Consider the following 21223-nt stretch of genomic DNA (forward strand, 5'->3'; position numbering starts at 1 on the left):
CAACTTCTGAGACACAGAAGTCTGGAAACGACAGCCCAATTCAACAGGAGATGAGAGATCTTCTGGAAGGCAGCTGGAGAGAGGGTGGGGAGAAGGCCAAGGGCCTTAAGACACATTCCTGTCTCAGTCCTAGAGAACTTTTAAAAATAATTATTCTTGGGTTCTACTCCAGTCTCAGTCTACCAAATGGAGAGCCAGGCATACTTATTCTTGAGCAGATCCACAAGTAATTCTGAGATGCCACCTCGATTGAGAAGCACTGAGTTTTTCTAGACAAAAATCAATGCCCAAATCACCCTAGAACCCACAAGTGCTCACCGATTAGTGCCTGGACCAGCTCGATATCTGACTTTTCATGGGTTTCATAGAAACAAGTTTAGTTATTTGTGTGGGTTGTGGGAGTAGGTGTTTAACAGGCCACGGGGGAAGGAGTATCTCTGTACCTCTGAGGCTCAAGAAGGTGGGCAGAGCCTCACTTCCTCCTCTCTTCAACTGGGCTTCCTGTCGTCACAGCATGAGCACATTTATTTTCCATTCACTTCTCCTTTTACACAAATAGCCCCGGACGTCCGTGTTACCAGCCTTGTCGTGGCCATTTCAAGTGTAATCACCAATCCTGCCTGAAGAACTGAGCGAAAGTGCCTGCAAAAGGTAAGATTGGTGATATTTTCATTGGACTTGAGAGCAAAGACCTGAACCATATTGTGTGGGATAAGGTATCTTCTTAGGAGTCTCCGTAGATCTCTCTAGTAAGCCTAAAACCTCCTGCAACTTCTATTTCACAGATATTTAGTGCATGAAGGTAGAAAGACCAAGATCCTAGCACCCCTCAAAAGGCAAGCAGGCCAGAAAGACTTTTCAATTAATTGGTTCACATTATCTGATACCTCTTTGGGTCAGGGCGTTTATATGCTTAAGTTGCTTCAGAACTTGAATTTTTGTGTGTAGTCATTTCTGATGTCTGGAGCCCTCTGTGTGACATGAAATTGTGGAGATTTCATACATGTTCAGGTCTCTTAGAAGACCGATCTTGTGATTTTAAGGTGAGGAGAGAGCCAACAGCCAGAGCCTTAAGAAAGGCAGCCGGAAGATGGCAGTTCTTAATTTTACAAATTTTTATGAATCTCACTGTGATTCCTCAGAGCCACTAAATAGAAGGACAGCTACAAATGACAACACCCAGCTCAGAGTCAGGAACACAGAGAATGCCCACTGCCTGTATATCAAGAGGTAAAAACTGAATGCGCCTAAGAGATGCTTAGATTGATTGTTTTCAAATAGCAGAAAGAACATTGTGATCCTCAGGGTTCTGCCAAACCCTGCCAAATATATACATTCAGTATACAAAATGTAAATATTGATAAACATAATATGACATGCATCAACCAACAAAATTTGATATTGTAACCATTTCTAATTCACGCCACGTAACGAATGACTGTGGCCTCCTGGACTCGGAAAGTCATGGCCAAGCTTTGGTTCTGGTGGTCTGTGACCACCATAATAGTTACTGGATGTCAGGTGACCACAGGAAACACAGAATATCAGAGCTTTCTCCTTCCAAGACCCATAAGAATCTCAACTGATCATACCCGGGAGGAGACAGAAAAGTCCTCAAGGACCATACCCACCCACCTAACAATGAGGGATAGCAATGCCACCGAGGGCTTTAGATTCCCAAAGCACCTCAGGGGCCACTGAGCCACAAATTTAAAAATTTTTATTTTATTTGTTTAAGATTTTGTTTTAAGTAATCTCTACACCCAGCGTGGGGCTCGAACTTACAACCTCGAGATCAAGAGTCGCATGCTCTACTGACTGACGCACCCAAGACCAGACTTCTTAATGAATTCATTTAATAATCATATGTTCAGTGCCTCCTGGAGCCAGGCACTGTGCTCTGGAAGATACTGGTGGGGAGGCAGAGTAGCAAGGTAGAGATTGGTCCTGAAAATAGTCCTGCCCTTTAGGAACTCCTGTGGAAGATAAGAGATATCAGATGTGTATGTTATCAGATGTGTATGTGTATGTGTATGATATCAGATGTGTAAGTGCTGTGGAAAGACCACTGAGCAAAGGCAGAGTCGAAGCTGCTGGCTGAACAAAGAAGTTTTACTTCTCAGTCTCCACCAGAATCTGCACTGTTTTGAAATTGCGGTTGGTTTGGAGCAGAGACTGAGCTGAAGCATGATTTCCTGTGTTGTTTTCCCTGTGAGCCAATTAAGAGTACTTAGCCTTTAAATGAAAGGATTGGGCGCCTTTATGCCCACAGGGAATGATTCAAAGCCCATCCCTGTGCACTTGTGGCTGCTAAGCCACTTCTCCTTTGGTAATTGACCGGCACAAACCGGCAAGATCAAGCTCCATTGGTCTTTGATTCCTGGTGTCCTCTGGTTGACCTCTGACCACCCAGAGGGCTTCAGACACCAGATCTGAAACCTGTTCCCCTTCCTTAGTCCCAGCCCACAGCATAAGAACAGCTAAGCGTTGTGCTAAGTGCTGGAGACAGGGAAAGCTGGTGCTTATCAATCTCAAAGCATTTGTAGATTCTGTTATGGAGCACAGACACGACCACACACAAATACAGCACAATGTGATCTTTTCTATAATGGAGGGTAAGTGCACAAAATGTGGTAGGCATGTTGGAGTGTGCCTTGGGAAGGAAGTGACTGCTTTGGGTCGTTTTCAAAGAAGTATGACTTTGCTATGGAGACTGGGGGTAAACAGCGTTCCAGGTAGGGCACAGTATATGCACACTTAAAGAAGTGTGACCCTCCCACCCCCCAGACATATTTGAAATGAGAGTAAGCAAGTCAGGCTGTAGTGCAAGCCATGGCTGCAGGAGCACAGGAAGTGGAAATCTCCCTCTCTGCCTTGGATCTAGAACCCTTGAACCTGCAAGTGAGAAGCAAGACCAAACAACTGGGCGGGTAGTAGGTCTAGGGGTACGCTGAGATGTCAGTATTGATAGGATGTGGCCTGAAATGAGGGTGAAGGGGCAGATTTTTTACTCCTCAATCTCGATTTCCCCCAGATTAGGGTGAAGCTAGGAGCTTTTTTCGAGGTTATGGCCTCTCTCTCTCTCTCTCTCTCTCTCTCTCTCTCTCTCTCTCGGCTTCTGTTCCAGGAAACGCTATGTTGATTTAGTTACAGTGGTTTGGTTTGTGTTCTTATATTAGTCCTCCCCCAGCACTTCCTGTACTGAGTACCCAGTGTGTGCAGATCACCCCGGGCCCACAGACTGGGTATCTGCACTCAGGAAGCTCCGGGCCCCAAGAGCCCCTGCAGGTACAAAATCCTGAAGCAAAGAAACAGAGAGAGAAGACTGCTACACACAGTAGGCCTCCAGGGTGGCTGCTGGGCCAGAGGAGGCAAGGATTGCAGCTGGAGTGTGACTGTGGGAAAGCTGTCTGGACACAGCTTTCTTCTTTGAGAAGAAGGGAGCCATTTCCAAAGCCATTGGGTGAGAGTTCAGACCTCTGTGTTGGGGTACAGAGGCAAGTCCTCTATTCAGTCCCCACGTCACAAGCACACAGGAGGCTTCCTACCCAAGCAGTAACATCAGTACATCATAACTATGGCCAAGAGCTGTCATCATTCCAAATAGAGCACTATTTTCCAAGTGTTAGAATGTTGTTACTTCAGTGGAATTTAGAGGTTATTGAAGTTCGAATAAAGTGTTCAACTCATAGTGAGAGCCCAGGAAATGTTAGCTATTCTTGTAACATTCTAAACTGGTTATTTTCCAGGTAGGGTGAAACTTGTCCAAAATCGTACAATTAAATAGTAATTCCTGATTCTCAATGGGATGCTCCTTCCTCCTCATTACACTATACTCTCTTTCCTTATAAACTTTCTCATAAACATAAAGAAATCTCCAGTACACTTTAACATGAGCAAACATAAAGAACATGACTTAATTATAAATCCAGTTGATCTGACATCAAGATGCTAACAAATCAAATATTTAAAATATATTTAATTTGTCAAAGTTTTGTTTGACATTTTATATTTCAGGAGAACTGGATTGAGGAATGGGGGTGGGAAATTATTTTGATACCTCATGTCTTTTAAATTTGGACTCATGGCTTAATAATCTATATCAGGAGCAAACAGAGGCTCTAAAGAATCATCCCGTGGTTTGTTCTTCTAAAAACAGCTCCTGTGGAATCTCAGTATTTATACCATTAGGGAATTATGTGATGTAATGACTTAAAGATCAGAATTCCTTAGATTATTTACTCATATTCCACTCCTTCTCTGTCTCTTTAAATTCAGACTTAAAGAAAACTTGCAAAAACACTACCAAGAATTTCTGAATCCCCCTTCCCCTAGATTTCCCAAATAGTAACCTTTTATCACATTTTCTTTATCCTTCCTTGACTTTCTCTTTGGGGGTAATTGCTGGCCTAATATCCTTTCCCACAGAGTACTTTACTGTGTATTTTCTACAAACAAAAGCATTTTCTTACATAACCACTTTATATTCATCAAAATAGGCAATTTACACTGATGCAATACTGTTAACAATCTATAGATTTTATTCAGATTGCATCTGAATTAGTATCCCATTAGTATCTTTATGGAGACTGGAAATCTCTGATCACACATTGCTTTTAACTGTCCTGTTTCTTCAGTCTCCTTCTGCTTGGAACAATTTCTGAGTCTTTCCTTGTATTTCATGACATTGATATTCTTGAAGCTATTTTATAGAATGTCTCTATATTTTATATTTGTCTCCTGTTTCTTCATTACTGGATTCAGGTTATTCAAACTTTTGATGGGAATACCACATAAGCAGCTTTTATTATCCTACAGAGAAACTTGCTTGCTTTGGACATAGCTTGCCTGAATGCACCATAGATGGGTCTCTAGGACAGGGACCCTTCACAGGAAACCTCCACATACTTTTAGCAAAGGGAAACACAACCTCTAAGAAATGAGCCTCCAAGATCATCTGGATTTGTCTTTCCTCATTTTTTCCCTCCTCTTCGCTTCTTCCTTCTTTCTCTCTTCTACAGATCACTAATTTCTCTCCCTGATCGCAGCTTTGAAAAGGAAAAAGTTTTCACCAGACCACAATTTTGGGGAGAACTAAGATGACAAACACATTCCTTGGACAAAGTGACGGAGAAATGAGGGGAAACTAATGCATCAACGTGGATGGTTTGGTGTGGTTTTATTTGAGTATCACCTCTCCCCCTGCAATTGCTTATTACTTCCTCAAAGAGACATACTTGCAGAACCCCCATTCCTCCGCAGCCACTGCTCACAGGGGTTCACGCTGAAGGATGGAAGGAGTCCTCCTGGGGCTCCTCACACTGCAGGGCTGTGAGTTGGATTGGGAAGTGAGAGACACAACATGGAGCCTGGGGCAGCAGAAGGAAGGTGGGCTAGGAGGCTGCGAGACCTTGCCTTGTGCCCTATGTTTGCTGTTCATTAGCTGGGTGACCTTGCACCAGTAAATAAGATTTATTTGTGAAGAACTTGGCATTGTACAGGGTTCAGTGAACTCCATCATCTATTTAAATTTATTTTGGCCTGAACTCGGGGGCCCTCTTCGAGAACAGATTTTCTTTCTATTTAGAAAAATCTTGTGTGAATCAAGGCCCCACTTTCCACAAACCTCTACAGTCTCTGTGTAGAAAGGGATAGGAAGCCAACAGTCACCTTGATGAATATCTTGTCCTTCTGTGTAAATTGTCAAATAGATCCACATAGAGAAAAATGTCTAGGAAGGTGTTCACCAAAAATGTCAGTTGTGGTTATCTTTGGATATAGGGTTTCAGAAGATTTTTATGCTTTACACTTGTACTTTCTTTATTGTTTGAATTTTTTTGCAGAGGGTGAACAAAGATTTTTTTTTAAGTGTTTACCCAAAAATGAATCAAGCAAAGGATTATTAAAGGCCTTCTGGTCCCTGATGTATTTTATTCCTGAAAATCTAGCAGGAAGCCTGGGGTTGCCCTTAGGAATGGACTGGTAGGGAAGCTCTAAACTTGATCTTTTATGCATAGGGGCACTTGTACCCCAATGTTTATAGCAGCACTTTCAATAACAGCCAAATTATGTAAAGAGCTTAAATGTCTATCAGCTGACGAATGGATAAAGGAGATATGGTTTATATAGTCAATGGAATACTACTTGGCAATGAGAAAGAATGAAATCTGGCCATTTGTAGCAACGTGGATGGAACTGGAGAGTGTTACACTAAGTGAAATAAGTCAGGCAGAGAAAGACAGATACCATATGCTTTCACTCATATGTGGATCCTGAGAAACTTAACTGAAGACCAGGGGGAAGGAAAGTGGTTGGGGGTGGGGGAGTTACAGAGGGGGAAGGAGGCAAACCATACAGACTCTTAAATACTGAGAACAAACTGAGGGATGATGGGGTTGGAGGAGAAAGGAAAGTGGATGATGGGCATTGAGGAAGGCACCTGTTGGGATGAGCACTTGGTGTTGTATGGAAACCAATTTGACAATAAATTATATTTAATATAAATACAATAAAATACACAAAAAAGAGAAATAAAACACATTTTCACTCAAAAAATAAATAAATAAACGATCTTTTAGTCAGTGTTCACTGAACCAAGCACTCTGATGCTGAGCCATCCAGGAAATGTTATCTCATCTAACCCCCTGAACACCCTGTGAACCGTATGTGAATATCACTATTTTAAAGATGAGACGGTTGTGAAAGAGAGGTTACACAGCTTACCCCAGGCCACATTGCTGGCATGCAGCACTACCAGAATTCAAAACGAGGTCCATCTGATTCCATTAACTAGTGTTTATCAAACTGTGTTCCATGGAACACTATGTCCTTTGAGTTATTATAAGTAATCTTGTAAGAACAGGTGTGTGGTAACAATGTACATTAGTGTATGACAAGTTGCTCAGAAGTCGTTCATTAAAAGAACTATTTATTGCTTTTTCTTTTATTTTTATTTAATCCTGTTTACTTCCAAAATTATTTGACCATGGATTCCTTTCAGTCCCTATGGTTTTGTTTGCTTGATTTTGTTTGGGGAACACTTATTAACATCTCATAAATATAACAGTCTGCATAACACCGAAGCTATCTTACTGTGGTTCCAAGACTGGATCACATAAGGCTATATTGAATTGATAGCTTCTTGAAGCTTCTGTCCCAACCTTAGCCACTTTTTTGTTTTTTAAGTTTGTTTTTAGCCACTTCTTTGTTTTTTAAGTTTGTTTGTTTGTTTACTCATTTATTTACTTATTTTTGAGACAGAGAGAGAGAGAGTACACAAGAGCAGGGGAGGAGCAGAGACAGAGGGAGAGAGAGAATCCCAAGCAGGCTCCACGCTGTCAGCACAGAGCCCGAGGTGGGGCTCAAACTTACAAACCAAGAGATCACGACCTGAGCCAAAACCAAGAGACGAACGCTTAACTGACTGAGCCACACAGGTGCCCCCCAACCTTAGCCATTCCTAAGCTTGACTGCTTCAAGACTAGATTTGATGACCCCGCAAGTATGGGTTTAAAAAGGGGGGAGGGATAGAACTAGGAATGCACACGATGGTTTACTAGCCCAAGATCATTGCTTGGCAGAAACTAAAAAGTGAGCTTCATCCCTGGCCTCCACAGCGGGCCGTGGGAGATGGCCACAGCTAACTGCAGTTTCATCACAGGAGTTTCCTGGAAGCTGATGTCAGGGACTTTCTTCACTGAACCATGAGTCATGGGGCTGGGCAGCAGATTCTGACTGCAGAGAGATATCAGTTCTTCCAGACCGTGGGGTCGGAAGGGGCAGGAGCTGATAACTGGCACAGTCACAAGGAAGAAAGCGGGGTGGGGGGGTGGGGGAGCAGAGTGCTGTTCTATCTGGGTTAATACAAAAAGTGGGGCCATCACTGCGTGTGGTGAAAGTAGTGACCATCTCCACCAAATAGGCAGCTTTTCTCCTTCAACTGGTGGGAGTCTCAGCAAGTGGAAAATCATGGAAAGAGAAACAAGAGGTTTTTCTTCCTGTCGAAGGGAAGAATCAGGAGGGCCATTTGCAGGTCTCTGGCTGCCTCATTAGTTGGTGCTCTGTGTACACTTCAATTACGGGGGCCTGAAGCAGGTCTCACAGAATCCCCGGATGTTAGGGAAGCGGTGACCTTAGGAGGCATCTGGCCCAACCTTCTGTGTAAGTTATTGGCCCACGTCCAAAAGTTTAGCTTCTTGGTGCATAAATCTCAAGCCCAAGGCTTCGGATGCTGCCATGTCACGTTTATTGCACTCCATCAGCTTATTTGGGGTTAATGGACAAAGGTTTATTGAAGAATCGCACTTTTTTTTAGTGTGATCAGGGGACTGTGTAAGATCTCGAGGATTCAAAGATGAATAAACTAGTTCCTACCCTCAAGGAGCTCACATTCCAGAGAGGAAAGAGATAATTATAAGACAAAGTGGCTAGGGCAATAATGGAGATGTGTAGGTATTACAGGCACTCCTTGTGGGGAGTCGGCTGGGGTGTGGAGAGGTAGACACAAGGAGAGAGGGCTTCCTGGAAGAGTGACACTGGAGCCGAGTGTCAGGATGAATAGTGGCTAACCAAAGTAAGGGGTCAGAGGGAGAGAAAGGGACAAATTCCAGCAAAGGGCACAGGTAAAGAAGGAGCCATTAAAACAAGCACTCAGTGTTGCTCTCTAGACAGGAGATGTTGCCATAAGTTTGGAGAAATGGACAGGAACAAATTAGGAAGGGCCTTTTGACGAATGCGTACATGCCTAAAACTGTCACAACAGTCAAGGTAACATATTCATCACTTCCAAAAGATTATTTGTGGTCTTTTGCAATCCCTTTCTCCTGCCTGTCTCTATTCTCCTTTCATTTATCTAACACTGCCACTACCATCACTTTCCTCTATGTCCGTCCCCAATGACTGATCTGCTTGCTTTCTGTTCCTATATATCAGTTTTCATTTCCAGAATGGTATAGAACTGGAATCATACAGTATGGATCTTCTTTCTGTCTTTGTTCATCCACCATAATTATTTGGAGATTCATCAGCGCTGTGTTGTGTATCAACAGTTGACTTTTTATTTTCTCCAGAGTGGTGCACCATTTCATAGCTATATCAACTTGTTTTTCTATTCATCTGTTGATGGACCTTGGGTTGTTTCCAGTTTGGGGCTATTACAGATAAAGCTGCAGTGAACATTCTTGGATAAGTCTGTATGACCATATGCTTTTTGTTCTCTTGGTAAATTCTTTGGAGTGGTGTGGCTGAATCATATGATAAGTGTATGTTTAGCTTTTCACAAAACTGGCAAAATGTTTTTCAAAGTGGATATACCATTTTACATTTTCACCAAAACCATAGCCTTATCAGTCCCTGGTATGGTCAGTTTTTTGTCTTTGGTTTTTGTTGTTGTTGTTTGTTTGTTTTTGTTTTAATTTTAGCCGCTCTAGGAGGTACGGGTATCTCATTTCCCCAATTTACATTTCCCTAATGATTAATGAAGTAGAGTACTTTTTCATGAACATATTCTCCATCCATGTGTCTTCTTTGGTGAACTATCTGTTCATAACTTCTGTCCATTTTTATGTTTTTATTTTTTTATTCTTAAAAAATGTTTATTTATTTTGAGAGAGAGCACGCGTGCAAGCAGGGGGAGGGGCAGAGAAGAGGGAGAGAGAGAATCCCAAGCAGGCTCCACACTGAGTGGGGAGCCCAACATGGGGCTCAGTCTCAGATCTCACAACCGTGAGATCATGACCCGAGCCGAAATCAAGAGTTGGATGCTTAACTGACTGAGCTGCCCAGGCGCCCTGTCCATTTTTAAATGGGACTCTTTGTCTTCTGAGTTTTGAGAATATGTTGTCACAAATGGGAGGATTTTCTTCTTTCTCATGGCTGAACAATGTTCTTTTGTATATTTATACCACATTTTCTTTATTGAAGTTTGGACCTAGGTTGTTTTCCTGTCTTGGCTATTGTCAATAATGTTACAATATACATGGGGCTGCAGATATTTGAGACCGTGATTTCCTCTCCTTTGGATATATACCCAGAAGCGGGATTGCTGGATCGTAGGGTAGTTCTATTTTTAATTTTTTTTATTTTTTTTAGAAACTTCCATACTGTTTTCCATAGTGGCTGTAACCAATTTACAGTCCCAACAACAGTGCAACGAGGGTTGTCTTTCTCCATGTCCTCTCACTACTTGTTATCTCTTATTTTTTTGATGATAGCCATTCTAACAGGTATGAGGTGATACCTCATTGCAGTTTTGAATTGCATTTCCCAACCCGATGGTTAGATGTTGAGCATCTTTTTCTGTACCTGTTGTCCATCTGTGTGTTTTTTTTAGAAAAATGTCCATTCACTTGCTCTGCCCATTTTTTAAAAAAAAATTATTTATTTACTGTGAAAGAGAGAGAAAGAAAGAGAGAGTGGGGAAGGAGCAAGGAGAGAGGGGGAGAGAGAGAATCCCAAGCAGGCCCTGCATTGTCAGCATGGAGCCTGAGGCAGGCTTGAATTCACAAATTGTGAGATCATGACCTGAGCCAAAATCTAAAGTCAGATGCTTAACCAACTGAGCCAGCCAGGCACCCCCTTCTCCTCATTTTAAAATCAGATTTTACTTTTTGTTTATTGCTATTCAGTTGTAGGAGTTCTTTATATATTGTGAATATTAACCTCTTCCCAGATATATGATGCAAATATTATTTCCCATTAAGTAGGTTGTCTGTTCATTTTGTTGATGGTTTCTTTTACTGTGCAGAAGCTTTTTAGATTGATACAGACCATTTGCTTATTTTTGCATTTGTTGCCTTTGTTTCTGGTGTCATATCTGAAAAATCCTTGCCAAAACTAAATGTCAAGGAGCTTTCCTTTTATGTTTTCTCCTAGGAGTTTTGTGGTTCCAAGTCTTACATTCAAGTCTTTATGCCATTTTTATTTTATTTTTGTGATTGGTGGAAGATAGGGGTCCAGTTCAATTCATTCGCAATGTGGCTGTCCAGGTTTCCAAACACAATTTATTGAAGAGACTGCCTTTTCCCATTGTATGTGCTTGGCTCCTTTGCTGTAAATAAATTAACCACATATGCATGGGTTTATTTCTGGGCTTTATATTCTGTTCCATTGATTTATGTGTTTGTTTTTTATGCCAACATCATACTGTTTTAATTACTATAGCTTTGTAATAGATTTTGAAATTAAAACATATAATGCTTCTAGTTTTGTTTTTCTTTCTCAAGATTTCTTTGGCTATTCAGGGTCTTCTGTGGTTCCACAAAAATTTTAGAATTGTTTATTTTGTATCTGAGAAAAATGCCATTGAAATTTTTATAGGGATTGCATTTAATCCATGGATTACTCTGGGTGGTATGGACATTTGAACAATATTAATTCTTCCAATCCAAGAGCATAGAATATATTTCCATTTATTTGTGTCTTCTTACATTTCTTTCATCAGTTTCTTGTTGTTTTCAGTGTCCAGGATCTCTTACCACTTTGGTTAAACTTATTCCTAAGCATTTTATTCATTTTATTTTATTTTATTTTAATGTTTATTTTTTAAGAGAGAGAGAGAGAGAGAGAGTGCAAGCAGGGAAGGGGCAGAGAGAGAGAGGGAGACACACAATCCAAAGCAGGCTCCAGGCTCTGAGCTGTCAGCACAGAGCCTGATGTGGGGCTCGAACCCATGAACTGTGAAATCATGACCTGAGCGGAAGTTGGACACTCAACCGACTGAGCCACCCAGGCACCCCAGCATTTTATTCTTTTTGATGAAATTTTAAATGAGATTGTTTTCTTAACTTCTCTTGCTGATAATTCATTACTAAATGTTCTTTAATCCAATTGGCTATCTTGTGTCATACCTGGAATATTTAGAGCATTTCATTTACTGTGCTATTAATATGGCTAGAGTTGAGAATATTTGCTTTCTATTTTCCCCATCTGTTCTTTGTTTTTCTTTTAGTCTGTGCAGGTTGCTATAACACACTACTACAGACAGAGTAATTTACAAACCACAGAAATTTACTTCTCACAGTTTTGAACCCTGGAAGTCTGAGATCAGGATGCTTACATGGTCAGGCGAGGCCACTCTTGAGTTGCAGACCTTTTGTTGTGTCCTCACAAGGTGGAAGGAGCTAGCAAGCACTCTGGGGTCTCTTTTAGAAGAGCTCTAATCCCATTCAGGAGGGTTCTACTCTCATGACCTAACTACCTCCCAAAGGCTCCACCTCCTAACACTATCACATTGGGCATTAAGATTTCAACATGTGGATGTTGTGGGGACACAGACATTCAGACCACAGCAGTTTCCTTTTTCCTCTTTTTAGGTTTGTTTCAATTAATCTAGTAGTTTAAAATAATTTTTTATTTCCCTTGCTTATTAATTACAATTCTTTGTTTTGTTATTTTAGAGGTTGCCTTATGGTTTATACTTTACATCTCTAACTCACCACAGTCTTTCCTCAAGTGACATTACCACAACACACATGAGAACCTTATAATAGTATATTTCCATTTCTCCCTTCCCAGAGAGTTCCTTTAAGACTAAATAATCATGGGTTTCACTTACTGACCTATCCCTCAAGACCATCTGATTTCTGGCTGCTGTTAAGAGGGTAGAAGCAATGGATTATACACGCAATCCATATACTAGAAAAGGCATAGTTCTAATGGGAAAAAACCAATAAATTGACATTCTGCCTTATGGATCAGTCTTATGTGCAGTTTTAAAATATGAGTTACTCTAGGGAAACTAATTGTGTCTGACAGAAAATTCACAACTGTGTATCCAGATCTCTAGAACTGAGGATGAGGCTTTGCACATTAATGTCCTTGCTGGGAAATGAAATTATATTTTTTAAAAAATCAAGCTCCAATTTCTATCCCTTTTCATTCCTCCATTGGGTATTGGTTAGCCAGTTTTACCTCTGCTGTAAGATTCACATCTTCTGGAGGGTAGGTACTGGAGAGTCATGGTTATATCTCTCACTATATCTAGGACAGAAAACATCATAAACGTTGCTTCAATAAAAGAATGAATCAGACATAGGTTTCCCCCCCCCCCATTTTCATGTGGAGAGGTTTATAGACCACATGTGGTATGTACATGCATCTCAGGGCATTTAAGGAACAGGCTGATCAAGTCACTGACCTTCTCCACAGCTGATGAATCAGCTGATTAATGCCTGAACCCTGGTCACCTTCTTGAGCGAGTGCCCAAGCTCTAGTCTCTGAGAATTGGCCTAGGGGTGTCACTGTGACTCACTCTCCTCTGAGAGCAGCTCCATGGGTTTCTTCTACAGCATCTAATTCAGCGGTAAGCATTCTTGGCTTGCAGAATTGGAGCCAAAGTGAGTGTCCAAGATAAACCGATTGGTACCTCAATGCAGAGATCGAGAGATCCGGGAGTTTGGGGAAACTTCCCAGAGGAGAGTCGCAGCTCAAACCCATGGTGATGCTGGAGATTTTAAACCCTGAACATTTGTGTCCTCTCTTCTCTGGTGCCAGGTCACTTACCTCCTCTTTTCTTTCACTTTTTAGGGCAAGAATATCCCAGCATGGGCATGAGTGGCTTGAAATTGCTGAAGTACGTTCTGTTTTTCTTCAACTTGCTCTTTTGGGTAAGTGTGTTTCTTCCGAGCATGACTGAGCTCACCTCCTCCCGGCTACACTCTATTTCTCTGTCCTCTACTGAAGAGTCTGCTACGAAGAGCAACCGATGCGTGTTGGAATGACATAACCAGCTTAGAACAAGGGAGTAATAATTTCCTCCCCTTTTCCCATCCTGCCATAGGATATGCTTATACAATTGAAAAGTACCAGTGCAGTTATTTATAGGCGGGCTGTTTCTCTCTGGGGACTTTAGGCGACTACTGCTCACTGCTGACATCTACGGGTGAGAAACCTGACACTCTACGTTCTGTGTATAAATGACTCTTTTTCTTGCTCTCCCCTCGCCCCAGTCCCTTAGACAAATAGCTGATTGAAAAGGAAGTCCCCTTTCTCGGGAAAGTTTCACTGTACCAAATCCAGCAATTGAACTTCAAATATAGAATCGGTTTGTACTCAAGTGTCTATGAGAAGATTCTTAAAAGTTTGGCTTCTCTAGCTTTCTGCGTAGCAAGATAAACTTCTCACCCAGGGCCTCCCCTCTAACGGTTGTGGTTTCCAAAGGGAAGACCACGTGTAAGCCGTTGTGGGAACGAGGAGTGGGGGATCTGAAGCACGAAGATACTGTATTACTCACAGGAAGGAGCTTCCCCTGCTATCTGATATGGGTGGGATGAAGCGTGAGTAGGACATCACGGGTAGAAGCTAGGGTCACCTCTTTTCTGGATGCATGGGGAAAGCTGGAGAAAGAGGTTGCTCATGACAGTCTCAATAGAAGCAATGGAGGGGCGCCTGGGTGGCTCAGTCGGTTGAGCGTATGACTTCAGCTCAGGTCACGATCTCGCAGTCTGTGAGTTCGAGCCCCATGTCAGGCTCTGGGCTGATGGCTCAGAGCCTGGAGCCTGCTTCCGATTCTGTGTCTCCCTCTCTCTCTGCCCCTCCCCCGTTCATGCTCTGTCTCTCTCTGTCTCAAAAATAAATAAACGTTAAAAAAAAATTAAAAAAAAAATAGAACCAATGGAAAGAGCTGATTCTAATTTGAAGTGAGAATGTGAGCAGATATTCAAGAGTGTTGCGGAATTCTTTCTTTCAGTTTTGTGGCTGCTGCATTTTGGGCTTTGGGATCTATCTCTTGATCCACAACAACCTCTGGTTGCTCCCCTTCCTCCCACTGGGCAATGTGCTTGTCATCGTGGGCTCCATTATCATGGTGGTTGCCTTCCTGGGATGCATGGGCTCCATCAAGGAGAACAAGTGCCTGCTTATGTCGGTGAGTCCTTTGCAGCAGATGTGGTACCCTAGGTAGAGGGACGTGATGCCCTAAGCCCCAGGCAAGATATTTCTTGGTGGCTAATCTATGGTCACAGGGAAATCATAGGAACATAAGACTGGCACTTTAGACCATCTGAGTCTGTCTAGACCACTAGTATTTTGTTTCTGACTGGGATCCCAGGGATGGGTGGCAGAGGACATTGCTATCCTCCTTGGGATTCATTTTACAGTGTTACTAATGACCCGCATCATAATTTGCCTTTATGGCATTTTATTTCTTCATGTCTGGTTGAAATCGAGTGTCATCCACCTGCCTAAGTGCTCTTCACATTGGTACGTATTTTGAGGATCTGAGTCAGAGTCACTAAGTGGTGGAAAATCTACTCTCTAGATTCTTCTGAGTACTGTGGCCTTCCTAAAAGGAGGCAGAAAATGCTTCTCTATCTCAGATCTGCACAAGGCACACTAGAGTGTGATGACTCAGCTTAGGTGAAGGCCTAGGTGGCAGCCATTGTGATCTAACATGAGAGATGCTAGAACCTTTCAGTTGCTCCCTGTCAGTTAAGTATCCTGAGGAGAACCCTTGGACTCAGGTTTTGTTTGTAAGCTCTCTGAAGGAAGTCTCCTTGTTGCTCTAGTAGACCCAGAATAGTGCTTGCTGTAACAGTGCCATTCCGTCCATAAGTAAGTGTTCCCAGTTGCCTCGGTTCTTCCTTAAGTCATTGGTCAATCTCTTTTCCTTTATGAATCAACTCAAACTGGAGCCAAGAGATAGAATTAAGAAGTCCCTGTTCTCAGATAGCTCTCAGATTAATGGCAAAAGATGGGAGATGATAGACACAGGGAAAAGGTAAAGCCGCCAAGATTAGTGTTGGGATAAAAAGGTGAAGGAGAGGGAAGAAGTGAAAATGTGTTTTCCGTGGTGTGTGATTAGCATAGAGGGAGCAAGCTTCTCCAGTTGGAGATAAATAAGGGTTAGGAGGGTGACTAGAATACCTCTTCTCCCCATCTGTACAGGGCTCCTCTCAACTTCCACTATCACCTGCCCCCACCCCAAACTAGCCCTGATCTTGCAGAAAGGACCAGGCCCCAAACTCCAAAGGCACATAGGTTAGTTTGCTGGTCTTTTGTTCAGCTTTCAAAAAGCCGATGCCAAAATTGCTTCATTGATTCAACAACTAGTATTGCATATGTATTATGCGCCTGGAATTGGGTAGGCACAATGGGAAGGGGAGAACAAAGTTACAAGACAGTTGATCTGCCCTCCAGAGACTTGGGGTCTAGTTGTAGAAAAATGACACACAGCCCTCATAAAGCAAGAGAAGGTTTATGAATGTCCGAGCGGGCAGGAACAGGAGCCTCTGCACATGTGCAAAGACACACCTAGATGTTTCCAGCATGGCGTGGGAGTGAGGGAAGAATGGGAATCAGCACTGTGAGCATGTCTCTGCTTTGCTTCAGTTCTTTATCCTGCTGCTGATTATCCTCCTTGCGGAGGTGACCTTGGCCATCCTGCTCTTCGTGTATGAACAGAAGGTAAGCTACAAAGAGCACAACTCGTTGTATTTCTGGCTGTAGGGAAGAAGTTGGCCCCAAATAAATCCTATAATAGAGGTAGAAGCAAAGTGGAAAAGGGATGGAAGAAGAAAAATCAACTGTAATTGGGGAGAGGAAAAAAATTCTTAAAGGAGATTGCCGTTGAGTCATGCTTTGAAGCATGAATAGGAAGAGCTATAAAAACAAGTTTATCTTCCTCCTACTTACTTTTCTCCATGTTTGGCAGTAGAAAATGTCTGTCTCCATGCCTAAGAGAGCCCATGCTTTGGTTGTCCCTCTTCCTCTGAAAAACTAGAGTTCTGGAAGGGCAAGAGATCACCACCACGCACCATCTTCCTGTATATATACTCCCTCTTGTCACACCCTTAGCTCTGAGGAGATCATTTGGAAGGGAGGAGCAAATGGAACCATTAGCCTATACTAGAAATTGCTTATTCCTTGAACTCACCTGCTTTTTATAATGTCTCCTCTGCTGGGATGTGCCCGCCCAGCTGAATAAGTATGTGTCTGAGAGCCTGACTACCAGCATCCAGAAATACCGCTCGGACAACAGCACCAGGGAGATGTGGGATTCCATCCAGTCATTGGTGAGTGTAGATGAAATCCTCCTCAGCTCAACCAGATTTGATTTTCCAACCTCAGTCCCTGGGAGCTAGAAGGACCTTCCTTTCTTGAAAGTTTCAGAATTTAAGGTCCACAGTCCCTAAGTCAGAATAATGTTTAACAGTCACAAACTGGAGAGCACAGGAATCAGTTTGATTGGTACAAAATTGTCTACATTCTCTCATCCTTCCCATTCTCAGGTAGGCTTATTATCTAAGTCCTACTGAGACGTAAGGAAGACTCAACCATGTCAGACTAAATCCGCTGTGTGTTTAATTTTTCATGTGTAAAATGTGAGTAAATTAAATATGCCCTGTCTGCTTCAAGCAACCTTATGTGATGGAAATGGTATGATGGATTTGAAAGTATTTTGTTCTCAGGAGCCATAGTAGCCCAGGTAATTCTGGATTTTTGGCTAGAGTCAGATATGAAGGGCCCACCTTCTCTCCAAGGTTCAATTTTCTTTCTGTTGACTTTCTAACCATCACATTCTTGGGGGTTTGGCTTTTAGCTGCAATGTTGTGGTGTCAATGGAACAAGTGATTGGAACGGTCACCCACCAGCATCTTGCCCCCAAGGTCCACAAGTTCAGGTAATTTTTTAAGCAATATTTCTGTTATTAATCTCTTTGGTTAAACTTTCAATTGTCTTAGAAACTCCAGTCATACTGAGCTTAATCGTCCCCGCCAGAAACAGGGAACCTTGGACAAAACAGAGGCCAGGGAGACAACCCAGGTAACTAAACAAACTAGACAAAAGTTGTCCAGACAACTAGACAAAAGAAACAAAAAAGGAACAGCCTCATTTAGACTAGGAAGGCCATCACAAATCTTGCTACTCTAAACTATTACATTAGAGGGGGGAAGGTTTATGTGATGACAGTGGTAGATCTACATTTTTCTTGAGCAAAAATTAGGTCTTATTGTTGAAAGAGAAATTTGTAAAGGTGAGCTAGAAAACCTTCTCCTTCTTCCTCTTTCTCTGCTCTTCTTTCTTGGAAAAGGCATCACCCAGCCCCTTGGTGAAATGAATCATAAGTGAAGGAGTGAGGAGTTGGGGAGAGAGATAGTTGGCGGAACTATTGAAACAACCGGTCCACTGAATTCGGACCTCCAGATTAAGCCCAGAGAAGAAGCCAAGGTCATGTTCCCTCAAGATCAAGTTCCTAAATTCCTGTTACCCCATGTTATGCACCCTTGGGATTTTTTGAAAATCTCCAGACATTTTTAGGTCTGTGAAGAAAGACTGAAACACTCACCAACGAGAGCTGCCCTGGAGCTTGGTAGGGCCATGATAGATTTACATTTCAGCAGAAGCTGAGATGCAACCAAACCTAGAATTCCACGGGCTATATTCATTTTTAGTAATCTCAAGTCAGCAGTGAGAGTTCAAAAAAACCTAAGGATACCTATTGCTGAGGTGCCTCTCAGGAGCTACTTTGACTCAGTGTGCAAAGATCTAGGACTTCTGCATCAGGTGTCACTGTAATGATAACAACACCAGAAAGGGTTCTGTTTAATGTTTGCTGCTTGAAGCCTGTTTCTTCAACCATAGAAAGAAAATAAAAATGGTCTAAGTCTCTTGGCATAAGGCAAAATAGAAACTATCTTCTGAAATTAGCCTCCTGATAAAGTCAAATAATATAGTGTTATCATTTGTACTTGTGATTTTTTTCTAGGGTTGCTATGCAAAAGCAAAACAGTGGTTTCATTCCAATTTCCTGCATGTTGGAATCATCACTATCTGTGTATGTGTGATCCAGGTAAGAACTTAACCACAGGACTATCGTGAAGATTAAATTATTTAAGCCATGTAAGGTTTTAAAACACTACCTGGTACATAGTACATGTTCAATAAATATGAGCTTCCCCAGTCACGTAGCAAATGATGTCATTACCAATTTGAGGCATACAGAAAATATCCCGATCTATCGGGTCAACTTATCCCTAAGAGATATGATTGCTTCATAGTCAAATTAAAGGTCATCAAGCAGACCCCTACTTTGGTCATTCACTCAGCTGGGATGGAAAAGCTTGCAATAGATAAACATTCTATATGAAAATTTGGCCTTGTATGCTAAGCAGGAGTTGATAAAAGTTACAATCAATTTCCTCCTTGTTTCTCTGCTTAGCATGATAAGTCAGGGGCAAATTTTTTATTATGTGACATTTCTACTATTTTTATATACAAGCGTTTTGGGTGTGTCACAGAATAACTAAGATATCGATCAAGAAGCTCAGGGGGAAACAGTTTTTCTCTGCTTGGAAACCAAGGAGTCCCAGGGCATGTGTAGAGATGGCTCACTGCACAGCGTTGACTTGTGCAGAACTTGACTATACAAGTGACTTCTTAAGGAGACAAAGATGTCCCAACACTCTATCCTCTACTGTTTTTGCACCATCATCTCCCGCTGCCTTTCTAAAGCTAACTAAGGGAATGGAGAAGGAATTGGAAGTGATGGCAGGAAGGGTGGTTCCAGTGTGAGGAATACTTTGTTTTTCTCTAGGGCTAATCCCAGGGGTTATGGGAGAGATGGCTCCTCCTATGAAGACCTGATATTTTCCCAACTCTTTTCTCAGGTGTTGGGGATGTCCTTTGCGCTGACCTTGAACTGCCAGATTGATAAAACCAGCCAGGCCCTAGGGTTGTGACACGCTACTGCCTTGTGCTGGAGAGGCTTATTTCATCTCTGGAAATCCAAAGTCATTTATAGCATGAAGCCCTAAATGGTCACCTCTTGGCCTGGTGTCTTTGTCCCCCTCTCATCTCTTCCCTGTTTTGGTCCCTGTCTCATATAACCAGAGAAGAGATGTGTTTGCTAGTCATTTCCCATCTCAAGCACCAGAACAATCATTCACCCACTCATGGAGACGCACCTATGTCCCTCAAGGTGGTGACACTAATACCGACCATTTTTCAGACACGAGAGGCCAAGAGACCTCTGGCACTAATGGTTCAAGATCAAAGGATGAGTCTGGGACTTGAATCTTTGCATCTTCTTATTGTCAAATAACTCTCTAGCCTCCAAATGATGCCCTGTCCACTCTCCAAAGTCAAGCAAAAGACACACTGAAGGGAGTTCTGGGGCCAGACTCACTGGATCACTGTTACAACCCCCTGCTTCCTTTTGGCTGGGCCTGGGCCTTGGCTACAGGAATGACGGAGTACTCTTTCTCCAAAGGGTAAGGTTTCTTTCAACTTCCTTATTACGGGCCTTATTGATTCATTCTGTCCTTCCAGAAGAAACTGTCTAGTGATTTGTATCCTGACTTCAGCCAATCTCAGCCTTTGATTTACATAGCTGTGGAGGAACTCAGCAGGACCAGTATCTCTGGTGGTTTAGCTGATAATCACATTCATAAGAATTCTGGTGTTATTTCTCTATCAAATAAGGTTTTGTTAATGTACTATTTTAACTCTTCAATAAACAAAATAGCTTGTGATCTCAATCATTACATTCTTTTTCTTATATCTGAAATATATTTTTTGTGACTCAGTCTGAATGTCCTCCCAGCAGTCGATAAGTTATCAATTGTTGCATAACAAATTATTCCCAAACTTAGTGGCTGAGAACATAGACACATTATCTCACGTTCTTTTTGGTGAGTGGTGAACCTGGGAGCAGCTTAGCTGAGTGAGTCTGATTCGTGGTCTCTCACATGACTACAATCACTATGTCAGCCAGGGCTGCATTTATCTGAAGGCTGGACTGGAAGAGGATGTACTTTCAAGATCTTTCACATGCCTCTTGGTAGGCCTCAGTTCTTTGCCACTTGCAACTTTCCACAGGGCTACTTTACGACATTGCAGTTGGTATCCCCCATTGCAAAACAGCCATGAGAGAATATGAAATACAGCACCCCAAACAAGCCATAATCCTTTATAATCTAACTCAGAAGTTCCATCGCATCAATCCTGCCATATTATGTGCCTTAGAAGTGAGTCAAAAAGGTCAGCCCACACTCAAGGGCAGGAGATTATACAGGATGTGAATACCAGGGAGTGGAAATCACTGGGGGCCGTCTTAGAAGCTGTCAACAACATCATGTCTTTTGGGCCAGGAAAAGCTGAATTATATTGTCTAGAAGCTAAATTAAATGATTTAATAACCATATGTTACAAAGCATAAAATCAGAACGTATTTCGCACAGAACCGAATGTAGAGAAGGTAGAGAAAAGGACAGAAGAATTGGGTTTT

The 21223-nt window shown here is 42.2% G+C and overlaps 1 protein-coding gene across 3 annotated transcripts; it reads left to right on the plus strand.

Annotated features, from left to right (window-relative positions):
* Window positions 1-559: 559 nt before the first annotated feature.
* On the plus strand, window positions 560-20135 carry CD53 (CD53 molecule). 3 transcript variants are annotated; one of them, XM_042953363.1, is made up of 8 exons: window positions 560-651; window positions 13525-13604; window positions 14687-14863; window positions 16327-16401; window positions 16914-17009; window positions 17537-17617; window positions 18704-18787; window positions 19605-20135. In XM_042953363.1, exons 2-8 carry the CDS (start codon window positions 13542-13544, stop codon window positions 19674-19676), a joined length of 648 nt encoding a protein of 215 aa, XP_042809297.1. In that variant the 5' UTR covers window positions 560-651; window positions 13525-13541; the 3' UTR covers window positions 19677-20135. The 3 variants fall into 3 exon arrangements, with proteins under 3 accessions (XP_042809297.1, XP_042809298.1, XP_042809299.1); XM_042953364.1 differs by lacking the exon at window positions 560-651 and adding an exon at window positions 13210-13300; XM_042953365.1 differs by lacking the exons at window positions 560-651; window positions 13525-13604 and adding an exon at window positions 13626-14443.
* Window positions 20136-21223: the final 1088 nt, after the last annotated feature.

Source organism: Panthera leo, chromosome C1 (assembly GCF_018350215.1).
Source record: "Panthera leo isolate Ple1 chromosome C1, P.leo_Ple1_pat1.1, whole genome shotgun sequence".
Lineage (NCBI taxonomy): Eukaryota > Metazoa > Chordata > Mammalia > Carnivora > Felidae > Panthera > Panthera leo.

What these genes read in the sequence shown, in the direction of transcription:
- CD53 (XM_042953363.1), top strand. Translation starts at nt 13,542, where the DNA reads ATGGGCATGAGTGGCTTGAAATTGCTGAAGTACGTTCTGTTTTTCTTC. An exon ending in TCTTCGTGTATGAACAGAAG is followed by an intron (nt 16,402 to 16,913) that starts GTAAGCTACAAA and finishes GTGCCCGCCCAG; the next exon opens with CTGAATAAGTATGTGTCTGA. An exon ending in TCTGTGTATGTGTGATCCAG is followed by an intron (nt 18,788 to 19,604) that starts GTAAGAACTTAA and finishes CTCTTTTCTCAG; the next exon opens with GTGTTGGGGATGTCCTTTGC.